The sequence below is a fragment of the Sciurus vulgaris genome, assembly GCF_902686455.1.
Source record: "Sciurus vulgaris genome assembly, chromosome: 7".
NCBI classification, from domain to species: domain Eukaryota; kingdom Metazoa; phylum Chordata; class Mammalia; order Rodentia; family Sciuridae; genus Sciurus; species Sciurus vulgaris.
In genome coordinates, this window is record NC_136467.1 from 100,832,089 (window position 1) to 100,850,388 (window position 18,300).

Consider the following 18,300-nt stretch of genomic DNA (forward strand, 5'->3'; position numbering starts at 1 on the left):
GTGTTCTGTGCTGCATTTATAAAAGAAGGCTCAATACATTAGTCAGCTTTGTTAGTGAACAAGATGCAAATTAAATTCAGATGTTTTAAGTTTAAAGTTAGAAAAATTTAAGGTTCAATGCTAGATTTTAGTGAAAAAACTGAAGACAGTGTAAATTGATAACATTTTATACAAAGAAATTCAGAAATAGGTCATGAAAATCTGTATAACCTTTGATCCAATAAACCCACCTGCTGAGAATTTTTAAAAATTCAAAAACAAAGAACAAAGCTTAGTTTAGCTGAAGTAATAGCAACAAATTGGACAAGTACACAAAATAGAGCTTTTTAAGCTGCAGTTAAGCAGACTTCATAGTGTTTAAAGAAAAAAAGGTAAGGTGAAATTTTAGAGAAATAATGCATTTGAGAGATCAAGTAGATATAATTGTTCAACTGAGGTAAAATTAAAGGTGATTTTTTTTCCCATATGTTGCCATGTATATACAAAATACATTCATATCATGAGATTCATAAATCTACAAATTGAAAGTAATCTGGTATAGATGCAGGCAAAGGTCCTTATTTTGTGATTTCTTTTATCCCTCTAGGTATAGTAATTAGTATTTACGTGATACTCTGTGTGTGTGTGTGTATATACACATACGTGTGTGCTGGTTAGGATAAAGATTTTCTAGCTAACTAAATGCTCATGTGTCTGTGTGTTTCCATGCCAGACAAAGTCCAGGAATGCTTTCACCCTTGGCTGAACATATTTTTCTTGACATAGTGTGTATTCATCCACAAAATAGTAAAATTCATAGTGCTAAGTCCTAGTACGACAAGAATTCAATCTAAAAACGTCTAGATAATTAAAATACTTTAAATTTTAATTGTTATTTGCAAAATGGTAACACTGGAGTATTTTCCTCATCTGAAACAGCTGTATCAAATAAGTGGTTATACCTAACAAAGAACTAGTTATGATTAAAATAGTATCTTATCATTTTTAAATCATCAATTCAATAGAAGCCCTTAGGTTTCAAGACTACTTAAATTTGCTTTCAGCATTTTGTTGCAGAGTTTTAGAACCAGCTCCTTTAGAATGCTCCAAAAGCTTGATGGCCTTGTCAGAATTTTCAATATTTCTAAGCAGAGTCTCTAATCTTCTCTTAATTTTCTTCTGATCTTCAAGAGCACAGCCAATTACTATAGACTGAAACTTCTGATCAACAGGCCCAGGTGGCACCTCAGACAAACATGCACTGTAGAGTGACATTAAATGACTCTTGGCATTTCCCAAATCATCCAGAAACTTACTGACCACCTCATCTATAATCCTCGTGGCATGCTTTAGGGATTCTTGCTGTTGGGGGTTTCTAATTGTTTCTACTGAAACTTCAACGGTGAGGGTTCGTCCCATCAAACGGTTTGCAGTCAGATTTAATTCTTCTCTTTCTCCTAAACAAAAAGTTTTGAAATATCAATCAATGTGGGACGTAAGCTTATCCATGTCAAGAATACTAAGGCATTCATTTATGGCTAAATTCACCTTCTATAAGTACTTGTGCTGTGAAATTTTTAAGGTAAAGACTGAAATTATAGTATGTAAGATTAACAGATGAAATATCAGAGGTTGCAGAATACCTTTCCTTGAAAATCTGCGCACAGGGTACCAAATGATTTCTCAGATTCAAATGTCTGCACAAGTTTGTGTCTGTTATTGGGATGAAGAACTGTCTTATCAGAGTGAGCAAGGAGCATGAGTGGGGTTTGTGCTGGGTAGAGTTATAGTGATGAGACTGACCCATGTAAGGATATACAGGTTTGGCAAAGAAGTCAGAGCCAGGACAGCAGAGGATAAGCTGGCCTCAGCCAGGCACTGACTTCATCCCTTCCAGGCAGTTTGAGGCAGATCAGACTTCTCAGGTTGTGGCCGGCACTAGGAGGCAATGATGGTAAATAGGGCTTTGTCAACATTTCACTACATGAAAAAGCCAGTGATCTCCTCCTTGTCCCATAACTTCATTCCTAATTCATTGACCTTGGGCCAGTTATGAAGAGACAAACTGGATCATGACCCATTGTGGATGTTTACCTGTTTGGATCTGAAGTTAAGATGGCTTACTTACTTCACCAGCTATCTGGCCCACTGGCTTACCCTGTGGAGCACCAAAGGAGCCCAGTTGGGAATCCAGTGCCAAAGGAAGAACACCCAGAGCCCTATTCCTCCACAAGCAATGGTGTCCTTCAGATGAAGATGACAGCACGTTTTTACATCAGTGTGTTCTTTTGGTCCTGTGATTTACCTTTCCTCTGAGTTTTCTCCATTTCCTAAGGTACACCTCAATTCATCTCCTTTTCTCTCTCCTCTGCCTCACTCTCACCTTTATCCTCTGCTTTTAAACCTCCTGCCGTCCAGGAACTTAAAAAAAAAGTGAAGTTAGGAGTGTGAACCTGACATGGCCTTACTCCTTAGGCCCCATGCTTCTGGAGCATACAGGCCTTTTCCTGTCACTCCCAGCTGTGGTCTGTGGGTAGGCAGCACATAAGAACAATGATCTCTACCTAAGTGGCTGCTGTAATTGACAGCTACAGCTGCTAGATGTAGCTCACATGAAATGCTGAAGCCTAGTGTACGCATACCAAAACTGACCCATGCTTATCACAGACCCCCTAAGCAGTGTAAAAGAGGAGCCCCCTTCTGTAGAAATGGCTCTCACCGTCACTGATCTGCCTCATGTCCTGGCTATTTTGGATACTGTGGATCATTTCCAAGAGGATTTCTTTCTCTTGCTCAACAGCAGTTGCTGCTTCTCTTAAAGCTTCAACCCTATGTAAATTGGGAAAACAAGACAGTCATTAATTACATGGACCATGTTCTTTGTATTAATTTTATTCATTTCTCATTCACTCCAACTCAAATCTTTTTTTTTTTTTTAATTAAAAGGTCAGGAATGCTTTTCAAAAATTTCTTTAGGCCTTTTTAAACATTTTCCTTTTCTTTTTTTATCCACTTAACTCCCACTCTCATCTCTTCCCACAGGATAATTATTCTATTTAGTGTTTCTCTATTTGTTCTTACAAAATCAGTATTATTTGTATATTTGCATATTTTAAACATAACATTCCATTTTTAAAATTTTCACTTTGTTCAGAATCATCCAGGATTCTGGGTGTATGTCTAAGCAATAGCTTCTAATTACTGCATGTGTGTAAACATCTGATGTTGTTTGTCATTCTCCCAGAGATGGACACTCCAGTTGTCTATCATCTTACCATTATGGCAAGTAACACTTCATTGACTACCTGTCCCCTTATGGGCCTGAGAATTTGCGTATTAATTTCTTATTGGCAACAGACACTGTAATATCTTCTTTCATCTTGTCATATGTGAACTTCATCTGGGATTACCCTCATTTAACAGAGATCCTAGGTTTTCTTTTCTTTTTCTGAGATGGAGTCTTAAGAAGTTTTCCAGGCTGGTGTCAAACTCAAGATCCTCTAGCCTTAGCCTCCCCAACAGCTGGGATTTTAGGCATATGCCATTGTGCCCAGTTATGAGATTCTTATTATGATGGGATGGATTAGTCTCTCATTTGTCATTTATGCTTTGAAGTTTTGTTTAAAGGCCTTTCCCACCCCTAGGTCCTAAGATATTTTCCTCCATTAACTTCATAGTTTTAACTTTCTCATATTTATTTAATCTACTAGAACCCCTTCATACATGTGACTACATAAAGATTTTATTTTTATCCAAATAGATATTTCCCCCAAAATTATTTACCACATAGTTCTCTCACTGCGGTTTGTGTATTATTTCTGAAATCTCTATTCCACGTATTAGTATATTTAACTTTTTACACCAATGCCCATTTTTTAAATAGCATCAACCTTGCATTATGCCTTAATATTTGGTAGAACAGCCTCCCCCCAATCTTCCTTAAAAATAACTTAGCTATTTAATGGGGCTTTATTCTATCATACGAACTGTTCGGTAAGTTTACTGGGTTCTAAAAAAATTGGGAGAAATTTGACATCTTGATAATAAAGTCATTTTACCCAGGGGTATAATATATCTCTTCACTTAGATCTTCTATATTCTTTATTAAAGTTTTGAAAAATTCTCCATAGTAGCCTTGTGGACTCTTGAGTGTTCTAGATGCATGTGGATATTGTTGCTCTTGTGGATAACTTCAATTACATTTTCTAGTCAATGACTGCTACTTCAAAAAAATGTTGGTTTTGTAGGTTCAACCTGTAAATGGAATCCTTGATTTACACTTACTAATTTTAATGGTCACTCTGTTGATTCTATTGGTTCTTCTAGGATGATGATCATATTATTTGCAAAAAAAAAAAAAAAGAAAAAGAAAATAAGATAGTTTCTGTCTTCTCCCTTTCCAATTCACTTAATTTTTATTATTTTCTTTGTACTACTGTGGTCCTCTGGTACTATGTTAAATAGCAGTGGTGTCTTGGGAGCATATTTGTCTTTTTCCCAGATTTAAAGGCAAATTTCTGTAGGCTTTTGGTATAAAGCCCTGATCAAACTATAGAAGTACTTCTTTCCCTAACTCCTTCAACTAGACATACATGCCCCCTTCACTACACAAACACATGAATATGCCCAGTCACTAAAAAACCAGGATACAGAATTATGAAAGCAAAGGAAAAAAATAACATCTTGTATATTTAAAAGTTGTCTACTTCTAGGACATTTTCTTGTTATAGGTTACAGTAATTAAGGTACCAGTTCTTGCAAAATGACAGTGTCAGACTAACCCTCAGAATTTGGATAATCCTAGAAATACAGGATCATGGAAGATCTAATCCAGATTGTGCCTAAGTGGGCACAGAAGGAACAACCTCACCAATGTTTTAGTACATATCAGTTCCGTAAAAGGATCTCCCACCTCTCACTCCAGCCCTGCACCTGCCTTTCTCCCATCCATCCACCCACCTGTTATACCCCAAAATAGCACTAGTAGGCTATATAACCACAGTGTGGCTTTATTCCTGAAGACATTAAATATGTGGAAATTCTGTGTTTATAAAACCAGTAAAAAGCAAAGAGCTGGTAAGAATCTTAAGTGACAAATCTGGCTGGAAGACACAAATACAATATTCCATGAAGTGGTAGTAATTTGGCCCTCTTCCTGCACCATTCACCATTGCTTCAAACGTTTTACATGTACAGTCTCACAGATAAACGAGGGCGCAGTACATATGATAGAGACTGAGTTGCCACTAATATGAAATATTCATACTAAAAACACATGCCATGACTAATATTTAGATAAATGACAGAAGAATCATGTGGTTGGTGGATGAGAATAATTTTTTAATACTCCTGAGTTTATATTCAGATGTAAGATGATAAAGACAGAATTGAATGCCAGAAGGCAGGCTGCACATACAACAGCAAGTTACAACAGTATGTTTGTGGAACTGTTAACAGATTAAAAGGAGCTATTCTAGAAAAAATATGTCATCGAAAGAAGATATTTTATCATTGAATAAGACCAAATTAAATTAGCTAGAACTCTTTAGTTTTATGGGGAATTTTGGTCTTTTTTTTTTTTTTTTTTTTTTTTTCCACAAAGCTTCTTTATACAGAATAGAAAGTGCCAGGGCCTTTCTTTGTGAAAAACATATTTGATCTTTTATAGAACTTCTTGTGCACATTATTATGTCTTCCTTTTCCCTTTCATGGCAAGAGTAAACTGCCATTCTTCAGAATGTGGACTCCAGGGGTGTTGGCACTATGGGCTTACTACTTATTATTTCCTCTTCCTGCAACCTTATCTCCCCCTGACCCTTATCTCCTAGGTCTTTTTCAAACCCAATGCCCCTTTGGCAGGAATTGTTTCCTTAACAACTCTCTCTTGAGGTAATCGATACCCCCTTTGGCATTGTTCATCTGTGTAGTGTAGCCGAAACATGTTTAATTTTTTCTTAAAAAGATGAACTTAGATCTCTACCTGTCTTAAGTAGTATTGGTACTGTTCCTCAGCTATTGCTGTCCTAAAATTCAACTAGTATAGGTTTGTCTATAGATTTTTCATTAATTCCAGAAAATTCATAGCTATTGTATCCTTGAATATTCCTTATCTCCCTTTTCAATTATTTTCTTCTGGTACTCTGGTTCCATCTCACTTGGACCATCTCACTTCCCTTCATACTTTTAGTATCTCATCCGACAATACTTCTCTTGGCAGCAAGGGGCAGTTCTGCATTTACTAACAGATCTTGGAAGCAGCACATGTCCAAATTGGGAAAGAACTTATCCTCACATCAGGCTGGTTGGACTGTGCTCCTGAAAAACTCGCCACATTAAATCACAATTAAGCAGCCTCCCCCACCCCGCCAACCCCAGTACTGGGGATTGAACCCAGGTGTGCTCTACCATCCCAGCTTTTACTTTGAGACAGGGTCTTGCTAAGTTGCCCAGACTGGCCTTGAACTTGCAATCCTCCTGCCTCAGCCTCCAGAACTAGGATTACAGGTTCTCCCACCACACCAGGCTTACTAAGCAGGCTTTGACAAAAAACAAAACAAAACAAAAATCCACTTTCATCAGAATATTACTGAGGGCAAAACTGGTGTATATGCATCCTAAGTTAGTGCCCAGGTTTTGGGCATCACACAAATCTCTGCAGCTTAGGTATGGAAAGACAAATTGGTGGGAAACTTGTGAAAGGTACAAACCAAGCCTGTGGCTACTGCTGATACATAAACTAATAAAAGTGTGCAGTAGAAACTGTCCTGTGCTGCCACTTCCTGGCTGTCTGGCTTTGAGTAGTTATTCATTCTTGCCTGCAAATCCCTGACCTATGAAATAGGGATAATGAGGAGATGGTGCCTACAACCAAATGAAGTAAAGCAGGTGAAGAGTTTAACACGATGACTGGTGCACTGACTTAAAAAAATCACATATATGTGTTTGTGTGTGTGTGTGTGTGTGTGTGTGTGTGTATGTTCAATATATATGATATGCCTAGAATTGGTGCTGGCTTACATCAGCTTTTTTATTTCCAAAACAGATTCTTAAATCCACAGGTCCTTTTATTTGACACTGGTTTCTAAAATATTCCCTTAATATTTTCAGCAATGTGAAAAATTTGAAGGGTTTTCCTAATCATCAAAATGTTAGTTTGGGCTGGGGTTATAGCTCAGTGGTAGAGTGCTTGCCTAGACCTGTGAGGCACTGAGTTCGACCCCCAACACCACACCAAAAAAACTAAATAAACAAAATAAAGGTATTGTGTTCATCTACAACTAAAAATATTTTTTTAAATGTTAAAGTTTATTCACTATCAAGATACTGGTGTAAAAAAAGGATGGGTGTTTTAGGGTTACTAGCTACTCATCAGTAATGTGGCCTCAGGCAAGCCATTTAATCCCTCTGGACCTTAGTTCCCTCATTTCTAAGAGATGATATGTGCCTTCCTCCTACCTCAAAGGGTTCTAAGTTTTAAGTGGCAATTTATATGGAAAGTGTTTTTTTTAAATTACAGGCTGTTACACAGAATTAATTATGATGTTGTCTTGCTTTGTGAGTCCTGGAACATTCACACACTATGACAGACTTTAAGTGCTGAGAAACTTTAAACCAGAGAAATGATCCACTTCATCCCCTGCCCAACCCTTCATTTCCCAGCTGAGCCCGCAGCTGCAGCTGACAGGACAAGGGAAGAAGCCATGAGATTAGTTTGGGGAAATGTGACAAAAGCCAATCTCCCTATGTCCCCTCTACCAGTCTCTAATACCCATCCCCCAAACGTCTTCCTTACCACCCTGGGCCTTCTAGGAGTCACTACCTGGCACACAATGGGTGTTCAACGTTCACTGAATTTAAGGTTAATGTAATTTTCATCTTTTTTAGTAAAATCATATATTCATTCAACCCAACATTATGAAATAGGATATATTTAACTTTAAAAAAGTTTAAGCATAAAGTGGAAGACTGGAGGGGAAAAAAAAAGACTGGAGAGCCAGTCTTCCAGTCCACTATGCTTTAGCTGTGTGACTTTGGACAAGTTATTTATTTGTAAGCCTCAATTTCCCATCTGTAGAATGGAGATAATAGCAAGTACCACAAAGACATGGGGCATTATATGTAGACATACAGACAGTGCTCATTAAATGAGTAAAGGTTAACATGCATTTCTAAATTATTACTGTTAGAAATAACAATAATAAGCAGGGTGTCTTGAGGCACAGACAAATGCAAACTTCAGATTCTGTACAATTGGTTAATTAAGAGGAAGCAATAAAGGAGATGAGCCACAGTAAAAAATTAAGGAAAAAAATTTTTAAAAGGCTAGTGTAATAAAATATTAGAAAAAATGGCAGATTTTAAGTCTGTAGAACATATCAATTAACCATTTTAACATCTTATAGGCCAGTTCATACCCAAGGTCATAAAGCATTTGGTATAATCCTGTTTTGAGTTTCATAGATGGAAGAAGTTTCTTCCACAATCAACAGACTCAGTGTAGATGAGGAACTAGACTATACTGTTTACCAGTCTACTACTTTAACAGTCATACTTAATATGAAATCAAAGTGTAAGAGCAAACATATATAAGTTTCAGTTTTTTTCTAAAAGTATTTCCTGGGCACAAGTCTAGTTTTTAACAGTGTAGTGGTCTGGGACACTGCCTAATATGGCTTCAAAAAGAAAAGAAAAAATTAATCAGAGCCAGCATTAGCATTCTTCTAATTTTTGCTTACCTTCTGAAATACTTCTTTAGCTTTCAGTCAGTATTACTTTTTAAAAGAAAGAATAAAAAAGCCCTTAAAATGAATAATTAGATGCCTATTAATCAGGTTTTTCTCCTTGGTGCAAGTGTTAAGCAAGTTATATGCAGTGATCGGAATTTTCATTAACTGAACATTAGAATATAATACTCAAAACCAGAGGCTTGCTTTTAAAGAGAAGCACTTCAGTGCTTTCGCACATACCACATGTGAGGTATTAATTCAAGTTTGAGGACAATGACTCAGCTTGAAGGAAGAAGGCTAACATCCTCTCCAAGGCTTTAAGAAAAACTTTTCTTTCTGACTAGCCAAGAGAGACTGAAATAATTGAGAATATTCTCAGCTTTTAAGACTGAGGATCTTATGCTGCTACATAAAAAATATTCCTCGGGAGACTTTGATCAGTAGCTGAGGTCACTGATCTGTTGTCCCCCAATTTTGCTACACTTTCTCTGTGGGTTGAGCCGGTGAGCTGGTAGTTTGTGAGATCTCTGAAGCAGCATTACCTCTCTCCTTCCATTTGTCTTGTTCTGAAGAGATCCTAAGGACGACAGGGTGCAGGGCCCTAGTTTCTCTATCTGGTGCCATTCATGAAAATGCTGTGGGTGGGAAACATCTCACTTTCTAGCTCTTTTCTCCCAGTAGTAACAAATACCTCAACTGCCAGAATACTGTGGTTATCAATATATTGCGTTGGGTGTTCTGGCCTATGAGTTTGGGAGATGAAGATACACAGGCAAGTGCTCCGTAAGCTTTCTTGGCTCGCATGCTCCTATCCTTACCCAGAACCTGGCAAAAATTACGTAGTTTCAGGAGACTGATGGTGTCTTAGTAAAATTTTCATTTACACCTGCACACAAAAATTTAAACAGTAATTTCAGAGACTTTACGGGATGTTTAGAACGTTCGCATGAAGTATATAAAAGTTTGCATACACTGTTAAAGGAAAGTTTCCAAAAGTTACTAATATTCAAATATTTAGAAAATTCTAACCAATAAAATAAAATTCTATACAAGTCTAAATTTCTTAGTAAAACTGTAAGCAGACGAAGAGAAAAGTTATGACTACCTTCTTGTGCTTTTAGGCCGAAGACTGGCACTTTAAAGGTGTGAGCAGTGTCTTTGATGCTAGGAGGTGCTCAATAAATACTGAGACTAAGGGAATGGGTGAGCACCATACACGAGGTTGAGCGTGAGGTTGGAACGCCCTTATTCCAGAGCACCGCAGCCAACTGCGTTCATCCCGCAGCCCTTCATTTGTCTCACCCTCTCTAATCCTGGCTCTCAGAGGGATTCCTGGACCCTCCCCACCTTTCTTTTTTGCTGTGAAGTGTTTTGGAGCAAAGAAACTCATACACAAGGAGCCACTGTAAACTGCTGCCTCCCTTAAAAGTGCATAACCATGAGAGTGAAGCCTAAGGCACCTGGGGCCACGCAGAAGGTTCTGGAAGTTCCATGGACCCACGGTGCCGGTCCTTAATCCCTAGTGATGGCACCGTCCCTTCTGACTTTTCTGCGATCCCAAACGCCCAGGTGTTTTAGAACGTGGCCACCGGTCAGGCAGGTTTAGCTGAAATCGGATGCGTTCTCTCTCCGACAAGGGGAGGAAAATCCACTAGGAAACAAACTGCATCCTCTCCGCCCACAACAAATCGCAACGCAACCCGTCCAGCCGCAGCCTGCCCGGGACTGGGCCCCGGACGCCCGCGGCCTCCGCCCGCTCTGCCCGCTCCGCCCGCGCGGCTCGGCCGCTCACCTGAGCTCCAGCTGGTCCAGGCTCTCCAGCAGGCGGCTGGAGCGGTCGGCCATGGAGGAGGAGCGGCAGAAGCGCCCTTCGTTGGCTTTGGCGTTGATCTTCGCCTGAGCCATCCGAGCCTCCGAGGCGGGGCGGCAGAGAGGTCACCGGCCTCTCCGGCGGCAGCAAGCGGAGCGCTCCGGGGGCCGCGGGCGTCGCCGTCACCGCGCGGGGCGCCCGCCTCCCTCTGACGCCCGTGGGGGCGGCCCGGGAGGACGCGCCGGCTCCGCCGCTGCCGCGTGGCCAAAGAAGGACAGGCGCACCGCCCGCGGCAAGGGTGCAGCCCGGGATGGGGCTCGCGGCGCGGCCGGTGGGGCCCGGGCCTCCAAGGCGCCGCGAGGCCTCAGCAGAAAGGGGAGGTCCCGGGCGGGCGGCTGCCGGCGGGACTCAGGCCGGCGCCAGCCGAAACCGGGGACCCCCGGAACGCCCGGACTCGCCCGGTGACCCCGACTCTCCGTGCAGCGAGGTGCCTAACGGCGGCCAGGCTGGGGCTGCACTGCCCACTAATGGCTTCGTTTGTTCTCCAGCACCCATAATTCAACACCAGAACAACAACAAAAAAAACACTGGAATCCTTTGATACGGGGGAAAAAAGGTCCCTCTGTGAAACAAGGTCTCTACACCTCAGTCTACACTCGCCTGACCTGTTGGGTTACCACTTTCCTGCGTTGAGAACAATGAACTGAGGCAAAGTTAAAAGAAAAAGCTACCCCATCCTACCCTGTCTACATGTGGGAAGGAAGGAGAATTGACTTCACTTCCACTCTAACGAAGGAATTTTTAGTGACTTTTTTCCTATTGAAAAAAATTATTTTTTGATATTTGAGTGAAATAATAGGTATTGATAAGCCACTTCACGTGAAATCCAACTTACTTAAATCTCCTGTTTGCAGCAGACCCTGAGAACAGACGCTGTAGAGGTCAGTAAAGGATGAACTACAGCTAGGAATAAAAGTTTTATTTTAAAAATTGTGTTTTGCTTCCCTCTCACTATAGCTGTGCCTCGCACTGCAAAGATGAAAATGTACAGGGCACAGAAAATGATAGATAAAACTTTGAAGCTGAATTTAATCAGAAATAAAGGTTATTTACATTACTTAACCCTGGATCCCAATTCCACCCAAACTCATGGGATTATCTGACCTCATTAAACATATCTTGTCATTTCATGACACAAACTTGAAATATAAACTATGTTGTGGATAGTTTGAAAGTCTATCATTTGATTTTAGGATCATCCTGGTACTATCCTAGATCCAATCCATTAATAAATTCCATTGTTTCTGCCTTCAGAATAGATTCTTCCTTCTGATTCAATTGCCACCACTCTGGTGCAAGCCACCTGGTCAATTTGCACCTGAATTATTCCAATTCCTTGCTATCTGGCCTCTGCTTCTCTTGCCTCTTGTGTATTCTCAATAACCAAATATCACACCACTTATTCTCAGAAACCTTCAATGGCTTTGCATTTCACAGTAAAAGCCAAGGTCCTGAAAAAGAGCCTTAGGGAGTTGATTGTCTTTTTTACCCTCTTAAACTCATCCTGCTTTAGTCATACTCACTTTTTGCTTTCCCTTGAATATACCAACTTCCCTTCTAGACTTTCTCATTTTCACCTGGAACATTCCGCTCTATATAGATACTCCCCAGTGGGAATGAGGTTACATTCTGATGAAGCCATGGTAAGTTGGAAATACTGTAAATCAAAAAAGCACTCAACCTACTGAACAGTGGGTTGAATACATTCAACCTACTGAACATCATTGCTTAGCAGGACAGGGCACTGTATACCCTCATGATCGTGTGGCTGGCTGGGAGCTGCAACTTGCCAATGCTGGGCCTGACAGAGTATGGCAAAACATATGTTAACCTGGGAAAAGATCAAAATTCAAAATATGTTTTTTCCTGAATGCATATAGCTTTTGCACCATCCTAAAGTCCAAAAAGAAAAAGTCAAAACCATCTAAGTCAGGGACCACCTGTATATGTTTGCATGGCTCATTCCTTCACCTTCCTCAGTTCTTAGCTTAAGTTCACCCATCAATGAAATCTTTCTGGACCACCCTAATAGAAAGCCTTCCCCCCAACCCCTGCATTATTTATTCCCTTCCTTCTTTGACATTCATTATACTAGTCACAATTAGATACACTGTTTTGTTTATTATTTAATACTGCCCCAGTGTGTGCTTCATGGAGGTGTGGATCTCATTTGCTGAGAAGTGTTGCTTGCACATGGTAGGTATTCAATAAATATTTTGTTAGTAGATGGATGGATGGATGGATGAATGAATGAATGAATGGTGGAATGAAAAATAAGCATCTATGTCAGTATTAGAAACATTTACTTCTGATAATATATCTTTCACTAATGTCATCTACTAATTACATCTCCTTATGTCTAAGTCCAAATTATAAATGATTAATGAGTAGAAATTAAATGATTTTAATTAATGAGTAGAAATACAGTCAGTGACAATTATAAATTTAAACATTAAACAACCCAATTATCTTACTTAGGGTCATGGTGAAATATCCCTTTCCTGTCATCAAGAGCTTCAGTTACGACTATAACACACCAAGAAACTTTAACAGAGTACGGGTTTTCATCACACCTGTGTGTGATCTCTAACAAAGAGATACTGCCCTTCTTGTTCCACATCCACTTAACTACTCTTCTTTCTGGAATGTCCCTTCTGCTATCCACTATTTAGCAAGCTCCTGCAGATGTATTTCAAGGTCCAACTCCATGACTACCTTGCCCAGTGCCTGACCACTTTAACATAAAAATTAAATGCACAATGTGGTCATTTTAGAAACATGATTAATAAATCCTCAAGCTACAATGTCGAATTTTTAAAAATGCAAGTAGGAAAGAAGAGAAATGACATCAAAAGAAATAAAAACAAATTGGTTTCAAATGTAGATTGAAAAGATTATAGTTAATAAACCAGCAAACCATTTAACACTAAAATATCTAGTGTCAGAGAAAAAAATGAAATTCTAGACATATCTTTCTATCTGAAATATGAAGAAAAACTGCATAGAAATATTTTTTAAATTTGGTAAATTACTACTACTCAAAATGTTTAGAGATGAAGATGTTTCTGGTCAAACAACATGAAACATATATGTGAAAACAGGATTAATCCTTTTTAGTTTTCCACTTATGTAACTTTTAAAAAAATTAATCAAAACAGGGCTTCAACATTTAAAAATTAAATAGGTAATACCAAATGTAGGAAACAGACAATTCAACAAGTATGAAGAACTAAAATGAAGACAGTTCATATGAAATAAAAATTTTAAAGAGTTAAGGAAGATTACTTGTGAGTACATTTGTTCAACATTTCCATTACTATGATCATTTTTTGTTATTGTTTTATTTATTTTACTTTTTGTAGTATTAGGAATTGAACCCTGGGCCTCACACATTCTAGCCAAGCACTCTACAACTGAGCAATATCCCCAGTCCTTTTTATTTTATTTGAGACAGGGTCATAGCCCAGGCTATGATCCTCCTGCCTCAGCCTCCAAAGCTGCTGGGATTACATTTGCCACCATACACAGCAACAACATTATTTTTTGAAGAAAATTATGCATATAAGAATATATAGTAAGAGTATTATTATTAAAATAAGTTTAATTGAATGCATATATTTTGACATTCCCTTTAAACAGATCATACAAGTCACATAAGAATCTAAGCAGGTAAAAGGAAAGGAAAAGGTTCCATTTTAGTTATTTTGAAAAAAAAAAAGTGTGCTTTTATTTTAGCAATGTGCCTCTCTAAACAAAGCAAGAATATATATCTGTGTGTACCCACAAAGAACACCACTGGTAAAATTTTTAATCTGTTTCTGTTATCAATTTCCATTACCCTCTTCTAAAAATCATAAGCAAAGATCTCAGAGGTATTACACATTAATGCCACATGAGACATAGAATTTATGGAAAAACTGAGTTATGGCACTTTTATTTATATTCATTTTTCACTCCTAAAAAATAAGCTAGAATCATCTGACAGTACAAAAGAAAAAAGAAAAAAAGGAACAAATGATACTTGGAAAACAAACAACAGGCAAGAGCTTTCCTTTTTTTCTTTAATCCTTTTAACCTGAATATATGAATTCTAAGTTAGTTGGGAAACTGTGATACCTATATATTAGAATACCTGATCTATATATGCATTAACATGTATTCTGTTCCTTTAATACAATTTTGTACAGTAGCACAAAAAATACAAAGCAAATATGAGATTATGAACATATGAATGCAAAAACATGTTTCAAATGTTTGTACTAGTAGGTTTCTGGTCTCCTTTAGAAAACAAACTCAAGAATTCATTATCCTGAGTCTCTTCAAGGCCACTTGATGTTGTGTGGTAATATCTTTTATTACATTTCCTCAAGACTTCTTCTAATAGCTTCTTCTAATTCCACATCTGTATTAAAAAACAGAATTTTAAAACTTAGGGCATAAAACTAATCAACATGTTCTTTATGTAAGTTTTATCAGCTATATTCATCTTTTCAAGAAGGAAAGGAAAATCAAAATTGAAGTACTTAGGATATACTGGAGATTCTCCATAATATTTGAATATTTTGAACTAAGAATCTGGAATATATGAACTTAATGTACTAAGGACTTTGCAAGTTATTTCTATTTAGGAATGCAGAAAGTCAACAAACTTTCAGTCACTGACACATAATCACTTGTTTCAATATTGAAAAAAATCCTTATCACTTATTTCCTAAAAGATTTGAAGTGATACATATAAAGATGAAATTGAAACAGAAAGGTTAACACTATGAAACAGCAAAATCTCACAGGTTATTAAAATTTTACTTTTTTATTTGTCAACTATACCTCAATAGAACCCAAGGAGAAAAATCTGCTCTAAACTTTCTAGCATCTTAGGCAGAGTGAAACTCACAGCTATGTAATGTCATCTGAGAAATAAATGCATACACAACTCATTTACCCAATATTTATTGAATGCCCACCACATGCCAGGAGCAAGAATAATAGCAAACAAGATAGATGTCGCTGGGCTCACAGGTCTCTCTCCATCTCCTCCCTGGGAATGCTTCTAAAACCCAGGAGAATAGAATTAGGTGTCAACTCCTTGCTTTCACTGACTTCTCATACCAGGTTCATCTGATCACACTTGGCCCACTGCCTCCCAGAGCCTCCTTGGCTTACAGGTACCAGTGATTCCTCCAGGATGCAACTGCAGTTTCCCCTGAGCAGGGGCACTGGTTTGTTATATTATCTGCAATTTAAAATACTACAAGCTAGTATAACTGTGCATTGAATTAAAGCTACATTCTAAGGTCAGGGACTAGCCCTAAGATTAACTGAAAGGGATGAGGTAACACAAAGTAAAAGCCAAGGCATTTCTAGCAAAGAACAAGGTGATAAGACTTGTATAAGATAGAGAAGCTATTGTGTAGTTACAGTTAAGTAAGAATGTGGTACTAGTCAAGAATAAACAAACCAAAAGAACAGCAGAGGAATTTCAGAAACAGACCCATGATAATATGCACACATTATGACAAAAATAATACTACAACATAGTAGGGAAATAGGGTCTTTTTAATAAATGGTGGTAAATCAAATGATAGACCATATAGGAAAAAATTTTATCCCTATCTTAAGGAATACACAAAAATGTACTTCTGATAGTCTATGTATCTGTGAAAGGCAAAATAAAAGTTATTAAAAGAGAATAAAGGGCAGTATGTTTATGATCACTGCAGAGAAAGGTTTATTAAACAAAGATTCAAAAAACATTATGGAAATGATGACTTCTACTGAATTAAAACTGTGTCCACCAAAAGGTGCCATTACACTTGGAAGGGTGAGGCATGAGGGAGGCTCACTTGAGTCCAGGAGTTTTGAGACCAGTCTAGGTAACCTAGTGGGACTCTTATCTCTAAAAATAAAAAGGACTAGAAATATAGCTTAGTGATAGAAAGCCCCTGGGTTCAATCCCTAATACCAGGGGGAAAAAAAAAAAGTATGAAAAATGTTCACAGTTGAATTACTTGTAATAGCCAAGAAGTATTAATTAAATGTCTATAAATAAATGAAGTGCAGGGAGGGAGGATGGGAATAGGAAAGACAGTGGAACAAATTGGATATTAGCTTTCCTATGTTCATATGTGAACATACAACCAGTGTAACTCCACATCATGTACAACCACAAGAATGGGAAGTTATACTCCATGTATGCATATGTCAAAATACATTGTCATATATATATCTAAAAAGAACAAATAAAAAAAATTTAAAAGCCTATAAATAATTGGTTGTGGTATATACATAGACTATTACACAGGTATTAAAAAGAAACCAAAGCTACATACCAAAACATAGGTGACTCTCTAAATCAATGCTGGTTAAAGGAAATCAGACCCAGAATAATACAGCCCATATGTATATTCAGTATGATGCACACTAACTATATGTGGCTATTTATATTTAAATTAATTAAAATTAAATGAAATTTAAATTCAATACCTCAATCAAGCTCCATTTCAAGTTTGATACCCACGTGACTGGTAGCAACTAAAGTAAACAGTGCAGATACAAAACATTTTCATCATCCCAAAAATTTGTATAGGACAATAATGATCCATATGATCTCATCTAAATAAAGTTAAAAATCAAGCACTACTAAACTATAATGTTTAAGTTACAAAGTGGATACTAAGCTTTGGAAAGGAAAGGAGGGGAAGTAACTAGAAGAGGACATGAGGGGGACACTTCTGGGGTACTAGTTGTTCAGGGCTGAATTATGTCCCTCTAAAAGATATGTCCTAACCTCTATGTCTCAGCTCTCTTTTGTGTTGCTAACCAGAATATCTGAGATGGGGTAAATATAAAGAAAAGAAATTTATTTCTTACAATTCTGGAGGTTAGAAGTCCAGGGTCAAAGGGCCTGCATCTGGTGAGGACCTTCTTGTTGCATCATCCCAGGGCAGAAGGCAGAAGACAGAATGGCAAGAAAGCACGTGCACAAAACAGCAAGAGAGGGCTGAACTTCGTATAATAATCACCCACTCTGAAGACAATAAACCCACTCCCAAGATAACATTAATCCATTATCATAACATAATTGCCTCTTTAGTTCCACTTTCCACTTCTTAATACCATCACAATGGCAATTAAATTTCAATGAGTTTTGGGGGAGTCATTTGACATACCACCCTAATTCCTAGAAAATACTCTAATTGGGAAATAAGGTCTTTGCAAGTGTAATTAAGATGAGTTCTTTGGGTGTTTCTTTTTTTCTCCCCTGCAGTGCTGGGGATCAAATCCAGAGCCTGGTACCAGGCTAATCAAGAATTATACCACTGAGCTATACCCTATATACAGTCCTAGAGTTAATCTTACTAGTCTTCACCCTAGGGTTAGTCTAATAAGTCTGTCATCCTTCTAAGAGGAGGAAAATATCATGCAAAGGCAGACATACAGGGAGACGAGAACCACATGAACATGGAGGCAGATATTGGAGCGATAAATCTATACACTAAAAAAAATGCCTAGGACTCTCAGTAATTGCCAGAAGCTACAAGAGGGTACACAGTCCTGTTGAAAGCTTGATTTTAAACATTTAGCTTCCAGATTGTTAGACATTAAATTTCTATAGTTTGAACCTACTCGGTTTGAAGTGATTTGTCTACACTAATCCACTCTTAGAAAACTAACACATTGGAAGTGGTTTACTTTTTAACCAGAGAGGTAGTTACCTACTTTGAG

At 38.1% G+C, this 18,300-nt stretch overlaps 2 protein-coding genes across 2 annotated transcripts in view; both read right to left on the minus strand.

Annotated features, from left to right (window-relative positions):
- Positions 1–319: 319 nt before the first annotated feature.
- BAG2 (BAG cochaperone 2) lies at positions 320–10,757 on the minus strand. The gene is made up of 3 exons (XM_079147496.1): positions 10,498–10,757; positions 2,699–2,808; positions 320–1,436 (listed from the first exon to the last, which is right to left on the minus strand). The coding sequence occupies exons 1-3, from the start codon at positions 10,608–10,610 to the stop codon at positions 1,024–1,026; spliced, it is 636 nt and encodes a 211-aa protein (XP_079003622.1). The 5' UTR covers positions 10,611–10,757; the 3' UTR covers positions 320–1,023.
- A 3,427-nt stretch (positions 10,758–14,184) lies between these two features.
- Positions 14,185–18,300, minus strand: part of ZNF451 (zinc finger protein 451) — a 118,216-nt gene continuing 114,100 nt past the window's right edge. Inside the window, 1 exon segment of the mRNA XM_079147485.1 lies at positions 14,185–14,977. Within this exon segment, the coding sequence (XP_079003611.1) occupies positions 14,931–14,977 (47 nt within the window). The 3' untranslated portion in view covers positions 14,185–14,930.

What these genes read in the sequence shown, in the direction of transcription:
- BAG2 (XM_079147496.1), bottom strand. Translation starts at nt 10,610, where the DNA reads ATGGCTCAGGCGAAGATCAACGCCAAAGCCAACGAAGGGCGCTTCTGC. An exon ending in CTGGACCAGCTGGAGCTCAG is followed by an intron (nt 2,809 to 10,497) that starts GTGAGCGGCCGA and finishes CAATTTACATAG; the next exon opens with GGTTGAAGCTTTAAGAGAAG. An exon ending in CATGAGGCAGATCAGTGACG is followed by an intron (nt 1,437 to 2,698) that starts GTGAGAGCCATT and finishes CTTTTTGTTTAG; the next exon opens with GAGAAAGAGAAGAATTAAAT.